At 43.9% G+C, this 25,099-nt stretch overlaps 1 protein-coding gene across 1 annotated transcript; it reads right to left on the bottom strand.

Moving 5' to 3' along the window:
* Window positions 1–2,086: 2,086 nt before the first annotated feature.
* CD96 (CD96 molecule) lies at window positions 2,087–21,749 on the bottom strand. The gene is made up of 12 exons (XM_010081707.1): window positions 21,630–21,749; window positions 19,920–20,142; window positions 16,051–16,106; window positions 13,660–13,750; window positions 13,103–13,279; window positions 9,912–9,956; window positions 8,934–9,008; window positions 6,261–6,332; window positions 5,304–5,384; window positions 4,572–4,661; window positions 3,292–3,415; window positions 2,087–2,195 (listed from the first exon to the last, which is right to left on the bottom strand). Exons 1-12 carry the CDS (start codon window positions 21,747–21,749, stop codon window positions 2,087–2,089), a joined length of 1,263 nt encoding a protein of 420 aa, XP_010080009.1.
* Between the last annotated feature and the right edge of the window lie 3,350 nt (window positions 21,750–25,099).

The following is a 25,099-nucleotide window of genomic DNA, read 5'->3' as shown; positions in this document are numbered from 1 at the left end:
CAGGCGGGAGTCGCCTAAAGATCTTTACATTGCTGATCCAGATTTTTGGAAGCAGCAGCATCCTTCGGGCTGGGTGGGTCAGGGACGGGACAGAGCTGCTGGTGGCTCTCCCTGCGTCTGGCTCCGTTAGCAGGTAGTGGTGGAAACCATGTCAAACCTGAGCACTTTGCATGGCACTCTGCAAAAACTCAGCGTCAGAGGGAACATCCCTGACCTGAAACAACTGAAGGGATTAAAATATCCAAGACGATTAAACCACCCCTCTTCGACAAGTGTACTATGGACAGTCATCCTCATCTAATGGCAAGGAAGAAAGTCCTGGCTCTGCATCCTTTGGAATATGGCTATCCAGCTGGTTTTTTCCTTTTTTTTTTTTTTTTTTTTTTTTTTTTTGTTTTGTTTTGTTTTGTTTTTTTAGAGAACCAAAAACTGCCTTCTTTTGCTGTGACTGATAGTATGACAGAAGTTAAACTATTTTGCTTTTACAAACCCATACAGATAAGAAATGCCCAAATTAATACTGAGCCTTCTGTGCATGCAAAGTCTGTACAGTTTTGTAGCAAGGAAAGTGTATTCTGTTGAGCACCTGTATTCCCTTAGTGATGGATTTAGACCTGCCTGTGCTATGAGGTAAATAACACAACAAAATACTTTTAAAAGGTCTGTCAGATCATTCTTTCCAGGAAGTAATTCATTCATCTAAAGTCCTGGGAAATACAGTGCTCTGAACCGTGATACTCATCAACCAGTGTTTAGCAGTAAATAAGCCAAATCCCATTCCTAAATCAGAATACTAGTTTCAAGCTTGACATGACTGAATTTTAGTTGCTTTGCATTATTTACAGAAATACCTTTGTGATAACAATATGTTTTCAAACAAGCTTGGAGGAACAGTTTCTTGGCTGTACAAAGGTATTGTAAGACCACACTGCTGCCAAAAAGCAGTGCTCCTGCTACACCTCTTGTGCCTTGCGTTAGTGATCATACAGCTGCTGACCTGTCTGAGAACTGTGCAGCAGGCTGAGCTGATCCCACCCTTGGCACGGTCATTTAATCATTAGTGTCAATGCAAGGAAATACGCAGCCCAGGCAGGATTAGGGATAAGTGTGGACCATACCTTCTACAGGCTTAAGTCTGGTAAACTACCCTTGGGGTCTTGAAAAATATAAAGATAGCAAATGGCTGAAGCTCATTAAGAACAAAGGAGAAAAAAATTATTATATTCCTTTTTTTCTTCACATGTACCGTAAATATAATTTCATAAAAACAGATACAAGAGTAATTATTGTTTTGAAGGCACAGCAATTCCAAAAGGACTGTCACTTTCCGGTATCTTTGGAGTCCTTATTCAGTTCAGTCCTTAAGTCTCTGGTCCACAGGTGGCTTGTAAATGAGCTCACAACTGACTCTTTCTTCTGACTTCACCAACAGCAACTGAGTCTTCATGAACACTTCCACCCGGCTGGTGCAGTGCCCTTGCATCTCACCACCTCCTCCCTGTGATCCTGTGCTGCAGCCCCGTCAGGACAGATGCAGACTAGTTTCTTTCTGTGTAAGGTGCTGATTATTTTTGGTTTGTTTTCACAGTGATAGGAAATTATATATTGGGTCATATTAGTCAATAATGTATAGTAAAAAATAATAATTAAAAGAATGGCTCTTGTAGGTATCAAAAAGTTTGTATTAAGCCAACATTTCCTGTGTAATCATGGTGTCCATATGGCAAAGCTGTCATCTCTATACACTTAGTACAACAAAAATCTTCAACACTCTTCAGGCGGGCTGGCAGAGCAATGTGTTAATCTGCTCCCATTAACAAGACAGCAAATTCCCAGTTGATCACGCAATTCAAATTAAGCACATGTAATCTCACGGTGACACAATGGTGTTAACCTAATGCATACATAGAGATAGAGAGGATGAAGTAAATGTCCTCAGGAGCGCTCAGCTTCCAACATTAATGTCACTTAGGCGCTCTGAATTTTAATGTGGGTCATTAACACCAAACTCCTGTAATCACTGCTTTAAAGACCGAGCCTTTTAACTGTCAGTCTTCTGCATGTTACACAAAGGGTGTAGGCGATGTTACAGGTTTTCCAGTTCGTGGCAGGATGGGGGAGTCCCATCAGACTCCACCATGGAGGTGTACTTTATCGGAGGTGGCGGTGGCTTGAAAGATGGAGGCCTATTCATACTGAAACAGAAGAGAAAAAACGCGCTATCACACAAAAGCCATGTAAAGGATTGTTGTAAATGTTCACAGGAGGAGGTACATGTGCACTAAATCATTATAAGAGCACTTGACATTTACTCTTACATACTGGGACTTCCCTGTTCCTGTGCTACAGCCCCAATGCACCTGCTGGTGTTCATTTGGCTTTCTCAGCTCCCACCTCACAATTTTACTTTATTCATGCTTCAAAAAATAAAAAAAAAAAAAAAAATAAAAAAAACAAAAAACCAGGTCATGGTCCCAGTGAAGCATTCGAAACCCTCACAGAGGTCTTTTGCTCACACGGCTCTCTGAAGGTATATTTAAAGCCTCATAACTTTTTGTGTCACTTCATAGTCCAAGATAAAGAAAGGTCCCAACTCAAATCAGTGAAAGAAATCAATCCTATCTTTACTTTTGATATACAGGATTTGCAGTCATATTTCAAAAGGATTTTCTAGAACCACAAATGATTCATGATCACCATGATTTTTCAAACATTTTAGCTATGTTAGTAAGACAAAAAATAATTGGCTATTAGATACTGCTTTCATGAGTAGATCTCTGAGGAATTAAACTTTGGCAATAATTACAAACTCAATGTTTCTTTGACTGGGATTAAGTTTCAGGTAGCCTACTTTCACGTATATTAATCACACCTCAAATAGAGTTGCCCTAGAAGTACCATTTCATTAAAACATGTCCTCAAGTAACCATGCAAAATGTGAGAGGAAAAGCAGCTTGCAGGGAGACTAATAGAAGGGGGGTGGGGCTCTGGGGAAAAAAATTGACTTGTATTCTTTCCTCACACCCTGAAGCGGCACCACAGCTCTTTTTTTTTTTTTTTTTTTTTAAAGTTTATTTTATAGATAACCCAGAGAACAGATGAAAGGACCGAGAATGCTCCACATTTCACACCTCTATATGAAAAAAGAACATTAGAGATCCATGTACTTGAAGGTCTTGTGCACTATGGGTACGTTCAAATGAAAATGCATAAATCCAAGCAGCTGGGTCAGTTTGTGCTGTCCTCTGTGCCTCCCCTCCCGCCCCTGCGATTCCCCTGCTTGGTACTTACATCTCTTTCTGGTACTGACACCATTTCCTGATGCCTAAAGCTATTAGAAAACTGCAGAAGAGGAGTAGGACGGCTACCACTGCTGGCCAGGGGAAGTGACCAGCTTTTGTGTTCCTCACACCACCTGGAAGGGACACACAAGGCAGAGCTCAACCAAACATTCTCCCAAGGGAGGGACATCTGGGATTGCTGCCTGGGGCTTGCTGCTCCCTGCAGGCACAGTACTGGTGACAGTGCAGCCCCAAATCAACACTGGACTGCCAGGTTCCCAGGCTGAGGATCCCAAACGCTAAGCATTGCAGCTCTAATTTATGGACTTAACCCACTTTTGTTCTGACTGGGTTTGTGGGCTGATTTCAGCCACCCCTCGGTTCACCTGAGGAGATTCTTCAGGCACAGCCCAGCAAGCATTTAATCTGAAAACCATTGGTTTTCTGTTCCCCCATGAGCTTCTCTGAGAAGAGGCAGCATGTTGCGGTGCAGCCAGGCACAGCTTCCTGCCCCAGCCCTCCTTCCCACCAGCTTATTTTTCATACCACTGACACCAAACCCTGCCGAAACATCTGGCCAAGGGCACAGCTGCCTTTTGGGGTGGGCTCTTGTTGGCAGCACAGCATCCTTGCCTTGCCCGGCTGCCTCTCCCCACCATGGTGTTGGGATCCCCCCACTGCACCATTCTGCACAGCCACCCTTGGGGGTGCTGGTGGCTGAAAGAGGTGACCTTGGGGTCCTGGCTATGGGGAGGAAGGAGAGGAGGAGCATGGTCCTCCTCCAGCTGCTGTGGAGGGTATAGCAGTGGCCTGGGTGCCAGAGAAGGCTGGAGCACAAGAGTCACTGGCCAATACTGCCTTAGTGTCACCTCCCGTTGTGCTGGTGTCATGACCCTTTGCAAGGTTGGTCATACTGGTATGTCACCCAGCCTGGGTTTTAGCCACAGTGGCAGCCAGTGCTGCCTCTGGGTGCCAAGTCTACCACACTGCCTGAGCCCTGAGTGGTCCCTCGGGCACAGGAGTGTGACCAGCCCAATTCTGCTGCTGGAAGAAAACATGCACTGAGGCATTGCTTGCAGATGCAGGAAGAAAGCAGGGATGCCAAAAGCCTGCAACAACCAACCTGTGGTGTGGGGACACAGCAACCATGACTCCTCTTTTAATCTCTTTTCCCTTTTTTTAATTCCCCTGGTCAAATGTACACAAAGCTCCAGGTTTCGTGCTTCTCTGCTTTTCTTGCTTACTGCAACATTGTGCTGAAAGAAGAGGATTTGTAGGATAATGTCTCACCAGTGCTATTGAGTAGACTGCTGGTAGTAAGGAAATCTTTCCCTCTGGTAACCGAAATTGGCTGGTCTGTGATGCTGAAGGACAGGTTACCTAAAAAGATATGGGCACAGAACATTTTTAGTAGCTTTTGTTTGTTTGCTTAGTGAAGATTGTGTTTTGAAGCCACCTGAAGAAGACTGGAAACAAAATTCCAGAACCAGGGTGTCAAAATTAACTTGGCAAGGTGCCTACATTTTTTTTTTTTTACATTTTTGGCCTACAACCTGGTGTTAGACAAAATATGTGCTTTTATCAAATTAAAGAATATTAGAAGAAAGAAAGAAAGAAAGTCTATTAGAAAACACCTATTAAGATGTTCCAGCAAGCCAGCATTGAGCTGCACAGCGATCTGGAAGAATTATAGGCTTTTTACCTCTTTTATGGTAATGAAAAAGCTAAAGAAATTAAGTGGATTAGCAGCAATACAAAGAGTCTGCCTCTGCCGTGACTGAGTGAAATGTCAGTCTCCTCTGTCAAGTGTCGTCTGAACCACAAAAATCATCTTTCGTCTGTTTGTAGACAGATATTTTGCCTTTCTTAATACAGCTAAGCTACCAATGTTTAAGATCAGTGCTGCCTAAGGATACATTCTTGTTTCTTCTAGCCATCTCTGTCTTTGTGTCTTCCAAAATAATAGCTAAAATATGCGACTAGACAATGGCACAGCATTTCCAGAGCTGCCATGGCACTTACGATGCGCCGGGGTTGTGTTCTCAGAGGAGCGCGTGGTATTCCCAAGGCTTTGCTGGGATTCAGTAGTGAAATTGTTCAAATCTGTAGAAAAAGAAATAATATCCTTCAATTATCTTACAAACCTGCACGTGACTGCTTCATTAGGCTCAACTGTGGCTATTTTACTCCCTTCGCTTTTCTCTGATGCAAACAAGAAACAACATAACAGAAATACCTGAGAGTCTCTAGTATAATTGCTGATTTATAAATTAAAAAAAAATAAATCCACTGTTTAAATGACTTTTTTTTATTGATTTATTGATCTTTAATGAGGCCACCTTTCAATGTTCTATTAGCCAGCCTTTATTGCCCCACATTAACTCATTATTTCATTGCTGCTCTGTGATTTTATTTAGCTTCTCCAGTAATTTATTTCATCTATAAACTTCCCTCAGTACTCACTACATTTGCCTAGCAACTCTCTCAATTTTAATATTAATATGTCTAATAAAACCAGGATACTCAAACGTTTTTTCATTCCTTTTTTGCTGCTGCAAATCCTTGATGGCTTGGAAAACTCAAGCCTTTTTCTTCTACCTCAGTGCAACTCAGCAGGGGAATTGCTTCTGTGAAGTATTGAAAAGCTGGTACAGATTATACCGTGTGACTTTTGTCCTCTTCTTGGATACAAGTTTTCCATGTTTAGTAATAATTTCTTCATGACAATATGATGACTATCAACTAGCAGCTGAAAATAAGCACTGCAGAGCTAAAGTTCTTGACAAAGGCATCACAAACTGATCATACAGAGGCGAGTATCTCCTGCTGTACTTTTTGCAAGATACTCCAGATCATGTAGATTTGCAACCCAACACTTGCTAAGCTGGTGCCACATTTGCACTTTGCAGCACCTGTAATTGGCTTCATAGCTCCCCTGTTACAGTCCTACAAAGCCGAGGAGATGCATCATCTACTCATATGCTGTTGTCAAGCTCTCATTGAATGCTGTGGCACTGGTATAGCTTTTTGTCTTTGCAGTAGAAATCAGACCTCCAGCCAAAAAACAAGCTCGTAAAATTTGCTGTAAAGGACCATATCATTTGTTTTTCATTTTCCCCTCCTTCTTCCCTGTTCCCTGACTAACAAGGTGAAATGGTTGTAACCTACTATGTGAGATGCTCTTCTCTCAGACAATTCTGTGTCTGGTTTGAAAGTGAATCACAAGCTAGAAACTCAGAAGGAGTTTGGTGAGATGGATGAATAAACTTTGAGAAAACATAAGGGGTATTTAAGTGTGCATTTTTGGATTTCAGATGAGTTTCAGCTGAAACTCCGTAGTTCTGAGCGCACTGACTTGTTTCGACCTGAAGCCAGTAGAGCAATGAACAAACTTACTTAAATCAGAATTTAGACAGGGTTTCACCAGCTCCAATGAGACAAAACTGTTTTCCCAACTAGCAAAGAGAAGTTTTGAAGAAGTTAGTGTACAGGAGTCATACCTGTGATGCCTGGTGCCAAATGCCAACTTATTTAACTTTTTCCTTTAATCCTTTTTTTAAGAGCTAAGTATTCTACAGCTCAGCTAGCTATTTATCTGATATTCAAGCACAGACAGATGGTGGTTGGCAAGTAGACCTCTATTTTTGCAAGAGGACTATTTCACATTCGCTAAAAAGAGTCCATCTTTCTTAACACCTGTCTCATTTTTAGAGAAGTATCATTAAGCCATCTGAACAAACCTGAGAAGGTGAAATGCAGCTGTAACCCAGCACTCAAAGCCTGAGCATCTCTGGGCTAAGCAAAGAGCAGGATGCAGTTTTAAGAGCCTTGATTTTTTTCTCCCCCCTTCCTGATCCTTCCAATATCTGTGCACTCTTACCTTGTATCAATTCCCAGCTGTCTCTTGGATTTTCATTAAACACTTGCAAAATAACAGGAACTGAACCAAACCCCTTTTTACCACAGCAGATGTGGTCTTGACATCCTGACTCAGCTGCAGCCCAAAGGGTCTGCTCAAGAAGCTGAGGCTGGCACAAGTGTGGGAACCAGCAATGAGCCAGAGAGGAGATGCACTAACCCATGGTCAGCACACCGCAACTGCCATAGGTCAGGGGCATTGGTTAAAGGGCAGTTGTTTCCTGGGCTGTTTACGGAAGAGAAGTACCTGAGCTCCAGCTCCTCATACCTTCTCAACAAGTGAAGATGTATAATCAATAGAGGAGAATCCTCTCTGTTCACATTGTATCTTTATAGCCTTTGTCGTGAAATTGTTTGTTGACCCAAAAGGGCTTTCAGTCCACTTGGGCAAGTGCTTTGCTGCTCTGCTGTCATCTAGGCTGACAAGCATCTCTACTTTGGGGACGAGGAAGGCAGCATGAGAAGCAGCAAACTTTAATTTCAGTGCTGGTGCAATCTATGCTCCTACCCTGGCATGTCTCGATCTAGCTTTTCGTGCCCCAGGACTTTACATTGAGCTCCCAAACAGTACTCTGCTGGGGCAGGACGAAGGCTTGTGTTCAGCATCTTCCCTCTAGTATTACCCTACACACTGCCCATTGCATTACTGCTATAGCATAATGTAGGTTACTTTAAGTGAAAGTTGCAGGATTGAATTGCACAGTTTAAGGAAGATGTTCAATGCCCCACAGGCTCCTGAAAGTTAGTCTGTTGCAATCAATTTTTTGTTGTTGTTTGGAAGAACAAGGCTGCCACAAATACCAAGGGCCAAATCCACTCTTGCCGGCTGCTGCCTCAGCGGTGGATCCTTTCTGAATGAAAGCTTTGGGGCTGCCATGGAGGGGAAGACAGCATTTGAAAATGACTTGCCACATTGGCTCTTCCTCGTGCTGCCTGCACTGCCATTTCACACATGCACTTTTGGCTCCAAAAAGGGAGTGAGTGCTGTGCATGCGTTTATTCAGGCTGTATGGCAGCCAGCACACACTTTTCTGCCAGTGAGGGCAGCCCCAACACCCTCCTAACTGCTGCTTAAAACCAGCCAGTCCTACAGGGATCCACAGCTGGACTTCAAAATGGAAGGAGACTTTAAAGAAAAAAGTGTTTGCAGACAGGCTGTGCTGCGAGCAAATGCACTCCGCTGGGACTGGTGGGCATCAACCCTCTATTTTGGGATCAGAAGGCAGGAGGTTCACAGCTTCACCGGCTCGCCATCAGGCTGCTGCCCTGCTGCTGAGTGTGTGCCAGCCACTGGTGCACATACTTCTCCCCAGGGAAGCGAGGTTAAACCCTTCCAAGTGAGTCACCCTGCCCTCCACTGGCCTCCTTGTCACCAACCCAGAGAAGAAGTCACTGAGTTGAGTCATCCGCTGTAAATATTTTGTTTATTGGTGCTTTACATTTGTGCTCCTCTGCTCCAATGTTTGGGCTGCACTTTTTCTAGCTCCAATGTAATTCTATTTTTGTATGATATTTAATTTTTAAAAAAGATTAAAAAAAGATAAAATCAAAACAGCATTTTCTCATATATCTTTTTTGAAACTGTGGACTTCCTAGTGTATAATGCACTAGGAAAAGGGCTTCAGTGGACATTAAATTGTTTGCTACAAAAAATGCAAGATGGTTATTGTATTTATGTATCTTTCTCCTATGTTCTTGAAGAAATAGATAAAACATTTTGGCTGAATTGATTACCTTGTGTCGTGGAAGCAGGAGTCAAGCTTGCTTGACTTGTGAAATCCAGAAAAGCCGAAGATGACGACTGATGTTCTAAAGACAAACAGATTACATGGTGTCACATTCAGCCAATAAGGTCTTTTTAAACAATTATTAATAAATCATACAACAACCTAAATCAAAAAGCTTGCAGTAGCTGTTGGGTAAATGCGGGCTCTGCGGCAAGAATCCCGCTGTCGGAGTTAAGGTTAAATGCCCAGAACACATCCCTCAAATTCAAGGGGCCCTTAGAGATGGCTGGTGCTATTAATGCTGACCCTTTCATGTGGGCTCACTGTGTGCACTATTTATTTATGTTTTTATACGCAGGGTCCAGTTTAACTGCTGTGGGGTGGGTTATGCACTTGATGGTGGTGCTCTCCCGCCTAGCCAGGGCCTTGCCAGGAACGGTCCTGACAACATGCGGCAGCCGTATAAGCCCAGGAGATCGCCTGCTCTTGCAGATTTTCCTCTCAATTGATGAAGATAGTTTTATATAGTTATCCATATGCATACTCTGGTAAAGCAGTGTTATTTGTCTTATATCATTAATGAATGGGAATGATGCGCTACTACTGGGTCAAGGAAGAGTGGTGGGTTTAACTTTTCTATCACATGCACCTCTCTGTCATAATAGGACAGATTTATCCATAGTTGTCTAGGGGTATTTATTCCATTTTATAAAAAAGCATAAGAAAAATATGTGAAATTCAGCATGCCATTTTACATGCTGTCCTAACATGATAGTTTTAGTAGGATTTGTGTCAGATCTCCTCTTGGGTGACTTCATAGCTCACAAATTCCCATCCAGCAGCACACAGGTACCGTCAGTACCAGAGCACACTGACCTTTCCCTGGCACGCCTCTGGCTCTGTGTACATGACATTTAAGCAATGGTCAAGCAGAGATCCTACATATATTGACTGAGTAATAAAGAAGGCTTTTTTTTCCCCTTACCTGAGGTAGTCATGACAGCTGATGGAAGTGCTGAATTTCCAAGGTCTGTAACAAATCAAATTAAACACTTTTACTCAGGGTGAGAAAGGTGTTTATTCTGCTTTAGAAAAGCGGGTGATTCAAAGGTTCAAGAGTGAGAGAGTGCATCACACTTAATTTCCAAATAATCATTCAATGCACAGCTCAGCCAAGTTGTCCAGTGACAAACAAGAAGCACCCAAGGTAACTGTGCTTTGAAACCCTTAGAAAAACACAGGTTTTGGGGAAAGAGGTTTTGGACCCCCTGGCACCTCAACTCACAAAGCAGAAGTGAGTTGCATGGTTTTGTTCCTTACAAACAGATGCACCTTATTAGCACACATGTTGAAATAACATGTATGAGCTGGCGGTGGCACCTGCATAGCTCCATCCATGAGGCACTTCAGAGACTGCAACCTTGGCAGGAACTTTCAGGGACACTTTGTGCTGAAAAGTGCTCATTGAGTCCTCAAAGAAGAGGAGAGGGAGTTATTCCTTGTAATTACAGGACAGTTAGCCAGCCAGACAAGCACAACAGAGACACCATCCTGCCCAAGCAGCATTTACATCCTGAGGGAGAGATGTCCCACTCCTTTTATTTTTTTTTTTTTCCCTTGCCTTGGGAGGTGAAGCAAAGTACTCCCTGAGTAGGTTAGGAGCAATAATTAAATACCCCCAAAGGGCTCTATGAAGGAGGTGATCTATGAAAGCTCACTCACCCCCTTAGGAAAATATATCCAGGAAGGCAGCCAGGCCTGGCAGGCAGTCTGGTCAGGAATGTTGAGAGGGCAGTGGGCAGGGAGTGGCCCTCTTCAGACAGGATCTCAGCCTAAGCAGGTAACCATCAACTCTTCAGCTGCTCTCCTTTGCGAGCATTTGTACCTCCTTTGACTGTTTTGAGTGTTGCTCTGCCATTTGTATTTCGCCTTAGACTCACCTGGGCTAACAGGGATTTCATAGTAGCTGGCTGACGTAAAAGGACTCCTTACCAAAGACGCAGCAGGTCTAAAACCCAGGGCGGTGGGGCACCTTGAGGTGTGCCCAGCTCCCAGTACGTTTCTGCAGAGTGTGCAAGGCGGAGCAGGGTGGTGACCTGACACAAGCTGCAAGCGCTGCTTTGAGACATCACCTTGCAGAGGCCAGTGGAGGACTAAGTCCCTCTCTCAGGAAACCCCGGTACCTGGAAAGGTTTTGTGGTGCCCAGCAGGGTATTGGCTGAACCCCCAGGGCCTGCCACAACCTGCACTTGCTTACAGTGAAAACCACACTTCTTTCCATGATGCTTGCCTACAGCATTTCTCTGACACACTCACGTAACCCACTGCTGAAATGCAGCTGCCTCCTGCACAGAGCAGAACTAGCTGCTCCAGGAAGGGCGCCTCCAAAAGGCTTCAGCTGAGGTGTGAAGGGAACAATTTATCTGTCTGCAATAAGCTGATAATAAGACAAACTTGCAGGGGCAGAGCGTGGATTTACCAAATTTACGCAAATGAAGAAACATTCCATCAGTTCCTTAATTAGGCAAAAGTGTTGAGGAACTTGGCTGTGTACTTAAGCAGAAGGTAGAACCATTAGTGGGGCTGTTATTTTTAATTATTAGTTCAGTGCTGAAAGAGCTATATTCAAATGCCAGCTGAAGCATCAGAAATAACATTAAGTGCCTCTCAAGGCTGAAGTTTAATTATGCTTGGGCTTAATTATGATAGATTACATCACCACATCACCAAAATGTCTGTTTATTGCATTTTCTCTGAAGTCATAGCTGCAGAAAGGGGTACCTTACTATCCATCCAGAAACAAGTTTGCAAAAACATTTCTCCAACAGCTTTAGGAATTTATAGATGCACCTCTAACATAACCCAAGTTATTTTGTTCTCTAATTTATCCTACCTTTTGAAGCTATAGTGGTAAAAGCTTTGGATGAGGCTTCATTAGACTTATTGTCTGAAGAAAAAAAAATAAAGATGAAAGCAGTTCTTAAAAGTAGTTATGCTTTTGTTATAAAGGCTGAAAATTTAGTTTGGGGTTTATGTCATACTGTGCATTAGTATGGCACCTTCACAGAACATAGCTGAGAATTAATTTAATTCTTTTCTTTCTGTCACATATAAATACATCAACATTTTTATACAGAGTCTTAGAATTAGCATAGCCTGCAGGCAAGAAAGTAGACTGCTTTAATCGACAGCTCTCCAGTTTGAATATATTTCTACAAAACTGCAAACTGGGGTAAATGAGACATTTTGGAGAAAAATAATCATTTATCTCCTTTCTCTCCAAAGCTATCTTTCCAGAGGAGTAAGCTCTAGCTTTTGGTGCAGCCTTTCTTTGTGGAAAAACATACCAATAAGCGTACCCACGGCCACAAGCGAACATAGCAAGTAGTCACCACGGTACCTGATGTACCCATGGAGGCTGCTAAGGGGCCAGCAGCTCAGTTGTATTATCTGTGCAGCAAGGAGGATAGACAGATAGCAAAAAAAGAGGAAAGGTGTAACTACGCATTTGCATCTGAAGAGGAGTCATGCATAAGAAGATTAACTAAAGTAAATCGGTTTGCCCTTCTCCCTGCCACTCTGCTTCCTCAGAAATGCCATAAACCCCTGCACTGCCACCTGTCCTGCTTTCACCAATTACTTGAGACAATAGTTCTCCACACTTCCCTAATCACGTAGCTAATTCTTATAGTAGAGGTTATAGGGGTGTTTCTCAATTATCCAAAATGGTTCAACTGTTATAGGGGCCTTTTACAGGTTTCGCTGAAGATGTACAACATAGCCCTCACTCTGAGGGTTTGATTTTCCTAAGAGCTGCATTGCACAAATGCAGACTTTCTGCTGGGAGTGCTCAGTGAGAAACATGTGATTATAATAATTCACTGGTGCCATGTGGCTAAGCTAGTGTATTTTTGGATATGGGAAGTGCAGCAAGACTCTGACTAAACAAACAGCAAGTATCTTAGGTTTGTGCAGGAGATTCTTAACTCATTTAGAGGCTTGAGCAAAGACTTGAGCTAAAACACCTGCCAGAAAGCTCAAGCTGTGTGATGAACTTGTACAGTAAAGCTTCCATACTTTCAACATTTCTCCAGTATTTTAAATAACAGAGAATACATGTGTTTGGTGTTCTTAACATTTTACGTTTCAGATGTGTCCTATCTATGAAAAACCTACCGAAGGAAACAATTATCTCTTCTGATGAAATACTCCGTTTTTCATTCCCAAGGAAGGAAAACAGACATGCACATGAGAATGTCTTATGTGTCTGCTGGGTCCCTTGCAACATCAGTGTTGATCTCAGCTGATAGAAACCTTCACTGTCTTGCAAGTCTTCTTGTTCGACAGAAATTTCTTGGGGAAAGAAAAAAAAAAGGAAAGCTGTAAGACTCTCTCATTACACTCCAAATTATAAATCAGAGCTGTGCAAAACATTGATACTGAAAAGCAAGCTTATATGGTTGCATGCTTCTTTGCTGAGATGCTATCAAAGATTTGGCAAGACCAGACCAGCACACTTATTCCAAGCTATCATTCCCATCAGTGGAAATTGCAGGGGACTGTGGTCATGGCTGTTTGCCAGCTGTTTGTTCCCTTTGAGGAGGCCTGGTACTCTCCCCTTCACCCAGATGGACATCTACACACTCGCCGTGGCAGGAGCGGATGAGCAACCATCACATTTCATGGGAACCACTTCTACAGCTGCGCCATTGCCTGTTGACAGGTTGCCTTACCTCTGGGCTGCTCTGTCAGGCTGGCTCTGTCCACGTACCACATGAGGCTTGGCTTGGGAAACACCTTCCTCACAACACAGCTCATGTTAGGCTATGGGGGAGTAAAAGCCAGTCATTAGCCTCTGTCATTTCTTACCTGGCTGCCAGCTTCCAAAATTCCTTATGGACAGAGCTTATTTACTCACCATCCTGCTTGGGAAGGAAGCATTTGCTTCTTCTTTACTGTGTTTCCTTCCCCACCATTCTTCTGATTGCAGACACCATTGAATGAGAGAACCCAGGGATACCCCCATTGCCCTGGGCCAGGTGGGGAGTAACGGGGCTCCAACACCCTCCAGTCCTGGGCTGTGGCTGGAGAGATGTAGGGTGACCCCACCACCCTCCTCCCAGCCCCAGCTCAGTGCCTCAGTGACAGACACCCACATGGAGAAACACTGGAATTGGTAACGGGCACAGTGTGTGGGGGGAGAATGAGACACCTCCAGATTGCCGTGTACATCCTTCCTTCACAAGGCAGAAATGCCATGAAAGAGACTGCCTAGCACAATGATACATTGAATATACAAACTTAGATACTTTTGTGGAGGGTGCGATATGTAAGAGGTTTCCAGAAGTCACAAGGAATTGTGTGCTGTAGATGCATTAGTCCTGGCTGCGTGCCAATTGCTCCAAAAATCTGTTTGTCCTCTATTTAATTTCTCATCAAGCAATAGATGGGAAGGACCTCAAAATCAAGGCTGGATGAAGGGCTGGGCACTAGCAAGGTAGGAGGTCTCATCCTCATGCTGCCTGAATGTTCCCAATTATATTAACTTAGGAGCTTATGGTACTAAGAGAAATTGTCTTTTCCATTTAAACAAATAAAAAAAGGAAAAAAGGATGTGTTGCTCATGCAGCCCAGAGCCCTCTCGGTCCCACTTTCAAAGAAAGTGATTCACACATTTAGTTGAAAGCAAGCTTGATGTATTGCAGCCAGCAGAAGTCAATCATTCAGTATGAAGACTGAAACTACCCAGCTGAAACTACTTCCTTGCTATGGTAAATAACGTCTGAACTCATAGTGTAATTGCTTTCCCCTCTTTTCATTATTCCCTTATTTTTCAGGCACTTTTGGTTCATAGTATTTTTATAAATGCTTCTTATTAGGAAATACAGATCTGACATCCAAAGTAGACTTAAGCCCTGCAAGAAAGGGTGGAAAAGAGGAGGAAAGGAGTTGGTGTTTGTTTGGAGGTGAAGAACACAGAGGCTCTTGGGAGAATTTCTGTTTTCGGGTCCTGTGACAGCAGCACCCTTTGCTCTACTCAACAGGATAATGCAGACAAAAGCCTGCAATGTCCAACACCACAACTGGAAATAGGTCACCAGGAAAATCATACTGGTTTTGCAGAGTCAACTGACTCATGGCTTGCCTGGAGCAGGTGGTTATGGTTAATACAAGGTTCTGCCTGCCCATGAGCACTGTTTCCAAGGAAAACTTTCTTAATTCGGGATGCTCATGGATCAAAAGCTTCAACCTGGATGGATGCAACAGGAAGCAAAGCACCATAGCTAGTAGCTGGAGTGGCTTGCTAGTGAGTCATATGGGCCACAAATATGTTTGATGCCAAGAATGGCCAGCACAGTAGAACAGACCTTTAGGTTTAGCCATTCCCAAGCATATGATGAACCAGAGGCCCCAAAACACATGTGTAACTGCTCAGCTCTCAGTAGGGGCCCTCAGGCTTAGATCCAGTCACTCCATTGGCATCTGATTGCTCCAGCTGAGTTCTGCTTGCAGCATGGCACATTATGCCTGACAAGATCATCAGTTTTCCATTGACACACTAGGCCATGCTGGTGCCCCGAGCACTGCCCCCACAGCTCCGGCTCCTCCCTGTCCCCGGGGGGGGGCGGGGCTGTGTGGCAGGCAGGAGCTGCTGCTGCCTGGCCCCTTGGAGCAGCATCCCAGGTAGCAGGTGACCTTCTTCAGTGGGGGATTTTAAGCAATGTGGAGAGGGCAGCTCGAGGCTGACGGGTGGTAGCTGGTAGATGGGGAGGGAAAGGGAGCATCACTGCCCCCTGCAACACCATCAGCTCCTCACAGACTCTCAGTCCTCTGCGGGAGCCTTCCCTAGGGCTGACACAAAACCATATTTTGCCCACACCAGGGGGAAGCCCTCAGCTAGCTCCAGTTTGTGCTCACTGAAGCAGCTCACTGCTGCAGGGATGGGAGTCACTCAGAAGAAAGGGCATGAATAGCTGACATTAACTCATTGACTTGCTCATCGCCCTGGGAGCTTGGTTGGTTTGGAGGTCCCACCTATGTCTGATTCAGCTGAGCTTGCCTGGCCCTGCTGGGGTGGTGTGGTAGAGGTCACAGGCATTCCTTTTTGCTCCAAAATTGCTTACCTTCTGCAAGGTGCCAGCTGAGCCCTCCTGCAGGCTAATAGAGATCTCAGGGTAGGCTGGAAAGCAAACAGATATGTGTTAGTGAAATGGATAATGAGGGTCACAGTAACAGCTTCTAATGAGACCTAACAGCCTTGTTTTGTAAAAAGAGTGGAAATTAAATCCTACATCCGCCCACACACCTAGCAAGATAAAAGCTTGCACAGCTCCAATTTGAGGTCAAGGAAGTGGTTTACAAGCATATATCAGCAGCTACTACTACCACAAGATCATGCTGTATTTCACTGCTTAGCTAAACTGCTCTTGGGTGGCTTTGCTGGAGAAGCAAACTTAAACCATCCTGCAGTCACAGCTCTGGCAGCAGAGCCACCCTTCCTGGACCTGCTGAAATAAAACACTCCCCAGGTGTTGGTTGCTCCCGGTGTTTGCCAGTCAAAGGCATCTGTAAAGGCTTTAGCCACCCCCAAACATGCTGATTGATTTTGGGTACCAGCTATCCACAGGCTGTGGCCTGTGCAGATGTATGACAGTGTCTCACCACAGATGCTTCCTGCCTTGCCAGGAAGCCCAGAGCTCACCTTCACATCAGAGTCCTGGGTCGCTGGTGACCACATCCACAAGAAACAGAAAAAGCAGTTTCTTTCGTTTTCGCAGCATTTTGGTTCTAGGCACGTCTGACTGTATAGATAAAAGCTATCAGGTAGTGTAAGCCTCTCCAGGTTGGCAAGCTAAAATAGCCATTGGGATCACTGGTTTGCAGCAATATTAACTGACTTAAGTAAGTACTGTTGAAACAGTCCTTATATATATATATATATGTATATATGTGTGTGTGTGTGTATATATATATATACACACCAGATCTCAAAAACCTTGGATAAATTGCGCTTCTGGTCCTTTCTAAGCCTTAAAACTGGACTGGAAACAAGTGCAGCCTCTGGATTACTTAGGACATCCATAATTCTTTTTCTTTCCAACCTAAACCTCCCTTTAATCTCTACCACTAGGATAATTTTCTTTTCTTTTTTTCCCCTTTTTTTCTAACCATGTTAATTGATATAGAGTCACCTCAGTTCGTTACATTCCCCTCTGAGGTGAGCTGCTTAAGTTTCCCTGTTGTTTTGTACAGCAAATCCACCAAGGACTCTCCTGCCACGTTCTTTTTTATCTCCATTTTTCTGCCTAGCGTTACTGGTGGATTATGCCTAGGAGTGACCTTTATTTAATTATCATGGTTTTATGGTTTTTTTTTTTTTTGTGGATTCTTACCATAAGAAAACGAATGTCTTAAGATTTAATCGTTGTTTCTGCCTTGCCAATATTGTACGGGTGGTAGTGGGGTTGACAGAAGACAACCATACTTTTTCAGATGTGAGGAAAAGCCTGGTAAACAAACTTCTAATCTCAGCTAGAAGTTGTCTGAGAGGCTAAATAACATCTAGACTAGTGCCTGCTCTTCCTTTTGTTTTTTTGATTAAAACAGGTATGCTTTTCCATATCTGTATTGGATGCTGTCCTCTGCTTTCTCAGTAGGCATGTTTGCTGGGTAACTCTTCTGGGAGGCAGCTCTCAGGCAGAGCTCTGAATGATCTAATAGATCTTTTCCATTTAATATCTCAGCCTCTGTTAACAATTTGACATTCATTTGTCTTGCTAGGATATTTACCCATGTTTTGGGTCTAGCAGAAATTCAATATTTAGTATAGTAGCTCTTGCTGCTGAGCTTTTACTCTTACAAAAAGGAGAAATCAATATTTGGCAAAGTTAGATGTGAAAAGGCCATACATTTTCTCAGAAACATCTATCTAGAACAACTCTGTTCTAGAAAATAGATATTTTAAAGCATTTCAGTCCAAAAGTACCCTCTTAAAAAAAAACTTTCTTGATTGAATGCCTGTGTTTATTCAACCTATCAAGACTCTTGGGTTCATTAAGAGACTTGTTCAAGCCTTCCCTGGCCTTTCCTGCCTCACTCTCAGTCATACTCAGGCCACATAAAGCATCTTTGGGGAAGCACCACTGCTGCCCCTCAGATTTGGGTTGTCTCCTCTGTCTTTAGCCCTGAAGCATTTGTCAGAGGGATCCTGCACAAGGAGCTTTCCCCAGCTGACAGTACCTTCCTCTCCTCCTCCTCCTCCTGCCCATGACAGCACTGTGGTGCACTAGCTGCCTGCACTCCCTGCCCTTCTGTCATGCCACCCAGCCTGTGGGGTTCAATTGCACATTTGGGTGACAAGAGGGATGCAGGTTTGCTGAGATGGGAAAATCTCCCCAGGTTTCAGCTGGCCATGGTTCTCTAGCTACGTCCTTTCTAACGGCCAGAATGACAGATATAACCAATATAATGTGCCGCTGACGTTGTATATGCTTAGTATCATGCACTTACTGGGAGCATCACAGGCTGTTCACCACCTAGGGCCACAGTTGCTTTATCTTGTTTTCCTCTCTCCCCTGTTGTGCTAATATGCTGATGTGCGTGCATGCACAGACAACCACATACGACACAGTAATTCAGAGAATAAGCCAAATAAAGCAACCTCTTAGGCTAACATATGACGTTGTATATGCTTAGTATCATGCACTTACTGGGAGCATCACAGGCTGTTCACCACCTAGGGCCACAGTTGCTTTATCTTGTTTTCCTCTCTCCCCTGTTGTGCTAATATGCTGATGTGCGTGCATGCACAGACAACCACATACGACACAGTAATTCAGAGAATAAGCCAAATAAAGCAACCTCTTAGGCTAACATACACAAACCAAGCCGAGAGCATCAGCAGGATAGGAATGGAAGGGAGGAAGAGTTCACATATGTTAGTGTACTTGAACAATTACTCAGGTAACACTGTAGCTATTTGACAAATGTTCACTTTTCAAAGTAAGACCCATGTCTGAATCACACAAATGCATGAGGAAATTTCAGATCATTAACTTCTGTTTTTATCTCTCTTGCATCAGTGACCGATAGCACCCAGACACAGGTTTTGCCTTTTTTTTTCTTCTTTTTGCTCCCTGTTGAATCTTTCTTTGCATTCAGAGCATCAGCCTTGCATGGCTGTGCTTTCCCCCAGCTGTGGGCTTCCTTGGGCAGGCAGCTACAGTCAAGGGAGTGTTGACACACCCACTGTTTAATACCCAGCCATTTTAGGAGCATTGGAAATACAGTCTGGTTTTCAGTGGGCAGCACTGCTCTGATTCGGTTGCATCTCAGCAACTGTAGAGTAGTTACTAAGCCACTACAAAGGGAACAGAGCAAGTAACTAAAGATGGGGAAGGCTTCCCGTATGAAATACCAGCCCACACATTTGTGGTGCACAGGCCCTGCCACTCCTGGCCAGTTTGAGAGCCCTACGCAGGACCTCATTTTCAGACTCAAAACCTTTGGCAGCAATTGAACACCACATGCCTTCAAGGGAGTGACTTTGAAACAACGGTAGTTCCAAATGGCTTTAGCTGCTTACTAAATTTTGGCCATGATTTTCTAACCACAGGCAGCATGGTCATTTTGTAACTTGGGCACAGATATCTTGATGATCAAGGTGCTTACCTATAAGCTGCAAAGTGCCAACATAGACTTACACACTGACGTGAGACAGTGGCAATCAATGTGCATGACAGTTGTGTTGACATATGCACAATAGATCTACTATTTTTTTATGCCAGAAATTGAAGGAATGGCCTCAGATTCTTCCTAAGAGCTATGGGGTGGTTTACTAACATTTTAACTCATTGCAGCTGAAAAAAATGCAATGTAAATATATATATATAAAACCCCTCCAGTGTATTTCAAAAGCTATTGCCTTCAGAACCTAACAGGAGTGTTACTTCTTCAAGCACAAGTAAGCAGGCATTTGGCATAAGCCCCTTACCAAATACTCTCACAGTGGTGCTGCTCTTCTGGACTCTCTCTGGGTGGTACACCACATGGCAGGAGAACACCCTGCCATCATCTGTGATTTTGGTGGGGAAAATCTTTAGAGCATTATCCAAACCCAGGAGGACCCTTTGCCCATAAAGCTTGCTGCCATTCCTGTACACTGCAGGACAGGAGGGCTCCTTGGTCACGAGTTCCTCTTTCCTGCCATTTTCCTCCTGTGAAAAGAGCAACCCACACAATGTATGAAGACCAGACACCCCCCAAGTATTTTTGTAGACCAGCTCTATTCTCACTATGAACATCTTCCCTCACACCCCTAGCACTGTGTAGTAGTAGTAAGTGGACATTTGCAACATCTATTTTTTTCCAAATACATTCTCTCACAGAACTTCAAAACCAATAGTGGTCATCATCTTACCAATAAACCACGGAGTAAACAGCTGTGTCTTGTGAGTCCTGGTCTCTGTAGCCTGCAGAGAGGGCAACAGAGTTGCGTTCTCATTGCAGCAATCTTTAAGTCGTGAAGAACATCCCATGCATATTAAACACTACTGAAATTACAAGCAAATCCTTGCTCTTTTAGATTTTAAATAGCCAGAATCATGATAATACAAGCTAAAAGTCATACCCTCTTAATGCCTGTGCTCCAGCCACCCTTACATATAGATGCAGCCGGCACATCCTGGACATCTGTGTCTCGGTACATATTTGCAAGCTAAACACTGAATGATGCATAGAAACCCATATATGACATTGTGATGACATTTGGGGTTTTTTTTTTTCCCTTTACTCTGTTACTTTGTAGAGTGTACTAGCAACACTAAAAAGTAGTAAGGACAAGAATATTCCCTCAAAAAATTTTAAGAATTTTAATATTAAGAATGCACTGCAAAGGGGAGATCTAAATAGATAATGAGCTGGGATAAAAGACTAAAAAAAAAACAAAAACAAAATAGTTGAAAGTCACCTTTAAGAAAACCCTCAACAGTTACAGCTCCTTATTGACAATAGGCAGAAATTAACAGGCAAATCTCAAGGACACTGCTGGCTGACACTTATCTCTACATACTGAAATTAATGCTAAAAGGTTACATTAAAACATGCATACAAATACTTATCCAGAAAGTGAGATGCAGTACAAAAATATAATGAGCTTTAATCTCTCACAGCAAGTTGTTTAAAAATAGTTTTCATGTGGTTAGCTAGATAACTGGGTTTGCATGTCTTTGGCATGCATCTGTGACACAGAGGCTAACAAAAACAAAAACATTACAGTCAGCCTCTTTTTTTCTACTTCAAAGCGGCCTGATATCTCACTACCCTACACAGCAACCATGTATTTTTCAGAGATACTAAAGCTTCACTGCAGCAAAAATCCCTGAGAAATCCAACACAAGGAGTATGTTAGCTCTGTTATGTTTGCTGCGTTCTTTGACAATGACCTGCTCTACACATACTCCTGAAAATTAAAAGAAATGAAGATGGAATTTTCCCTCTTTGTTTCTTTAACAGCTATTGTTTGTGGTGTCTATGTTGCAAAACTATGTTTGCACTTTTCCCTGTAATATCACAGTCCAGTAAGACCTATAACTTTATTTAGCAAATTCTGCAGGACACAGCAAAGTCTAACATTTATATTTCAATCTGCAAAAATACTCTGTAGTTTCTTCTGAAATTTATACCTGAGATGAAAAATACTTACCACTAGCCATTTCAAAGGATAATTGGACAAATTTTCTGAGGTCATGTCCTCAAGGCATGGAATTTCTAAAGTCTGGTTTAACTGCACTTTCTTCACGTAGTGCTGCTCCTCTTTTGTCATTGCAACAACAACAAAAAAAGCCCAAGAAGGAAAATCAGAAACACGGTGTTCATTGTGCTTTAAAAACCAATGCTGACTAGTCTTCTGTTCAAGGAACAGGCCCTTTTTTTATTAGAAGGGAACTGTAATTTTCAACCATTACCCATAGGCACATTTGTTAAGTGAAAGCCCTGCATCTGTTGCGGTTTCATGTCTCTACTTCATGCCTTTTCCTGAGTTTTTGGGCAATTCATAAAAACCTTTGCTTAACTGCAGGATGAAGATGTTTCCTTTTGGAGCTGAGAACAATTTGCAGTTTCAATTTTTCTCTTAGAAATTTTTTTCTATGTCAGTAAACCTCCACACCAATTTTGTGCACCTGTATTTCCTTTTCTCTGAAGATATCTGCAGACCTTCTTTTCACTACTCAAGATGTTCAGCATGTCAGGCAGGTTAAGGTTAACCCCATTTTTCAGTGTAAGTTCTCCTTTTGTTATTCTTCAACCTGTCCACTACCAGAAGATGAGCACTTGTAACTCTTTCCTTTGTCACCTATTTTAAAAAAGCATTTCAGCACCTCTTATTCTACTCATTCCCAGCCCAGGGCTCCAGTCCAACTGTGGAAGGGCAGAGCGATGCACCAAATGGAGCACAGCTGTAGTCCAAACATTGGGTCTGCGTGTGTGTGTGCATTTAAACAGGAAGAGCAGAGGTGATGGCTGGGAGATGCTACGAATGCCTTGGTGAGCACTGCTCTCTCCAACCCTCAGGCTGGTGATGGATGGTAGTGCCATGCAGCCTTCCCACCGCAGCCCGCCTGCCTCTGCCGTGCTGCACAGACCTGCCTGCCCTCTTCCCTGTAGGCAGGCACCAGCACACTCCACAGGGAAACTCCTGAACTTTGCTCCCCTGGTAGCTCTGGCTTGCATGCCAAGGTAGAATAGATAGATACATATTTTATTTATTTTTTTCTAATGAGGGGAGGGAGACTATCTAGCAGTCCCAGACTGTTAATGTCATCTGGCAGTGGGAACGTTCTGGTGACTGTAACTTCTTTTATGTCTGTCACCCAAGCATGGGGTTATGGTACCAGCACGCAGCCTGTGCCACAGGGACACGAAGAAAGGCAATGCCTGAAGTGGTGCACAGGAGACCCAGCGGCAGAAGCAGCTCATCTCCACTCTCCACCAGAGCAAAGGAGCTGAGGAGGCAGCTATCACAGCGGGACACAGAGTGCACAAGCCCTAACAGGGCTGGGTAATGTGGAATGGATAAAGAAAGGGCAAAGGATGTGAATCTATAGCTTCCCTGGGAAGAAAACTGAACAGGAGACTTTGCTTGGACAAGCTACCATGCACAAGTGCCATGCAGTGTATGAGAAGTATGGAAATGAGTAGTTGCCCCAGGAGCTCATTCTGTGAACAGCCTCTGCCTGTTCTCACAGTCACTTGTCCCAGCTGCTTATTCCCCTTTCTCCCCCCTGCCATCTTTGATTCCCATCCCCATTAACAGCTTGTTGGCTAAGGTCCTCCGTGTTTGTCACTCCTAGGTAACCCTGCTGCTCTGTGGGCTCTTTGCAGTATCTACAAGTTGAATCTATCTGGATTCACTTCACTTTGATGTAGCTGGGAGCTGTACTTCGTTAATGAATAGCACCCTTCTCTGTCCCACTCATAGGCTGCATTAAGGTCTTTTGCCTTCTTTTGAGTGGAAGTGGTTCATTGCAAAAGATTTGGTTACCTTAAAATACAAATCTGGAAGACGTATGTTGCAAACTGAGTTTTCAGTTCTCTCTAGCAAGCAGTTATTGGTAGCACAGCTTGCTACATCGTGCACTTGCTGAAAAAAAACCACAATGAGGCTGATCTGAACAAGAGATGCCCATGTTTAACATGTAGACAGCAACAACGGCATTGAACATGCCAGTATCAACCCAGGGCACCAGCAAGAGAAAAGGAGCAATGCCTGATTAGCACTATTTTGGTATTAAAGAAGAGACAGAGAAAAATTGCATGAAGAACTGAAGCATGGGAAGGTTTCACGTGGTTACCAGCACTATTTGTACCTCACTGCTCTTCACTTGATTCAGCCCTTCTGCCCTACGAGGTGCAGGAAAATTCCCAAAAGGGACCCTACCACACACCCCTGTACAGCAGGTAAAGTGGCAGCTTCGCCGCTGACACAGTTATCCAGCATGTACTGTTTAAACACACCTCTCGTCTGTGGGTTGCACAGAGATGCCGGCTCTAATTTTGCCTTTGTAAGTTCATCAGGGCAGGAAGTTGCCACTGGGTTGCCCCTGAGGTGTGCCTGCAGGATAACAGCACCAAGATGCTTGGAGCCACTGCCAGGCAGGAGCCATAGGGGCGTGAGCAGCTCGGGTTAAACGTCCCTGTGTATGAGGCTTGCACAGGACCTCCTCCTGCTGCAAGACCAATGTAATCCAGCATGGGGACCAACGTCCCTCCTGCCACCTGTGCTACCCTGAACACCACCTGCACCCGCCCTGCTCCTCACCCTTGAACATGTGCTGCATCTAAAGCAAAGTGAGCGTGCTGGCCTTGCAGCTCTGAAATGAAACCGTGCCAGGTTTGTTGCATTTACTTGAATCCTTCTTGGCTTGTTAACAGAAGCTTAGGTCAGGAAGAGGTTTCTGGGGTCATCAAATCCATCCCCTGTGAGCACAACAACAAGGCGAACATCCTCGCCCAGCTCCATCTTCATGCCACTTTGGACTTTTGCCATCCCTGCTGGTATTAAACAGCTGTTCCCAAAGTTGCTGCACTAATGGTTGCCACTGTTGTTTAATTTGTTGTCAAATCCATTCACGTCCTATTTAAACCCATTTGTTCCTTTGCCAGGATAGTTTAAATATCCTCCCTGGAGTTCACGCTCTCCCCTGAGGCTTACTTACCAAGAGCAGTCATGCTGCTTTCCAGCTTCCTTTTGGCTGATAGAACCAGCCAAGTCTCCGCTTCTGTGATTGTCCTAAGCAATACCCCGCTTTGCTGCAGTTTGTTTTTGACGGTGGGGACACACATCCCTCCACTGGGCTAACATCCAAGATGCCCTGCAGATACCAGCCCTCAGCCTCAACCATACAAGGGTGTTTTCTCTTTCTGGTGCCCAGTGCTGCACACCCATAGCAGCAGCACAGCACGGTTTGGAGATCCAGCATTCTCAGTCCCACCAGATCCTGAGCCACTTATCCAGTCTTCTTTGCAGCATATTTCTCCAAAATGAACATGTGGAAGCTGCTCGTCTCACCACCTGTTTTTGCCTTCCTATCTGACTTTGTATTCCTCCAAATGAACAAGGTTTCCTAACCATGAGCTGGATAACAACAGTTAAAGAGTGCCTGGAAAATAAGA

Source organism: Pterocles gutturalis, unplaced genomic scaffold, assembly GCF_000699245.1.
Source record: "Pterocles gutturalis isolate BGI_N339 unplaced genomic scaffold, ASM69924v1 scaffold45489, whole genome shotgun sequence".
In the NCBI taxonomy this organism is placed as follows: domain Eukaryota; kingdom Metazoa; phylum Chordata; class Aves; order Pterocliformes; family Pteroclidae; genus Pterocles; species Pterocles gutturalis.
The sequence above is the reverse complement of the archived record's forward strand: the minus strand, read 5'-3'. Positions and strand labels throughout refer to the sequence as shown.

Excerpts from the sequence above, each read along its gene's own strand:
- CD96 (XM_010081707.1), bottom strand. The coding sequence starts at position 21,749 with ATGACAAAAGAGGAGCAGCACTACGTGAAGAAAGTGCAGTTAAACCAG. Across the intron at positions 20,143-21,629 it reads ATCCTTTGAAATGGCTAGTG|GAGGAAAATGGCAGGAAAGA; the intron begins GTAAGTATTTTT and ends CTCTTTTCACAG. Across the intron at positions 16,107-19,919 it reads CACCACTGTGAGAGTATTTG|CCTACCCTGAGATCTCTATT; the intron begins GTAAGGGGCTTA and ends TTTGCTTTCCAG.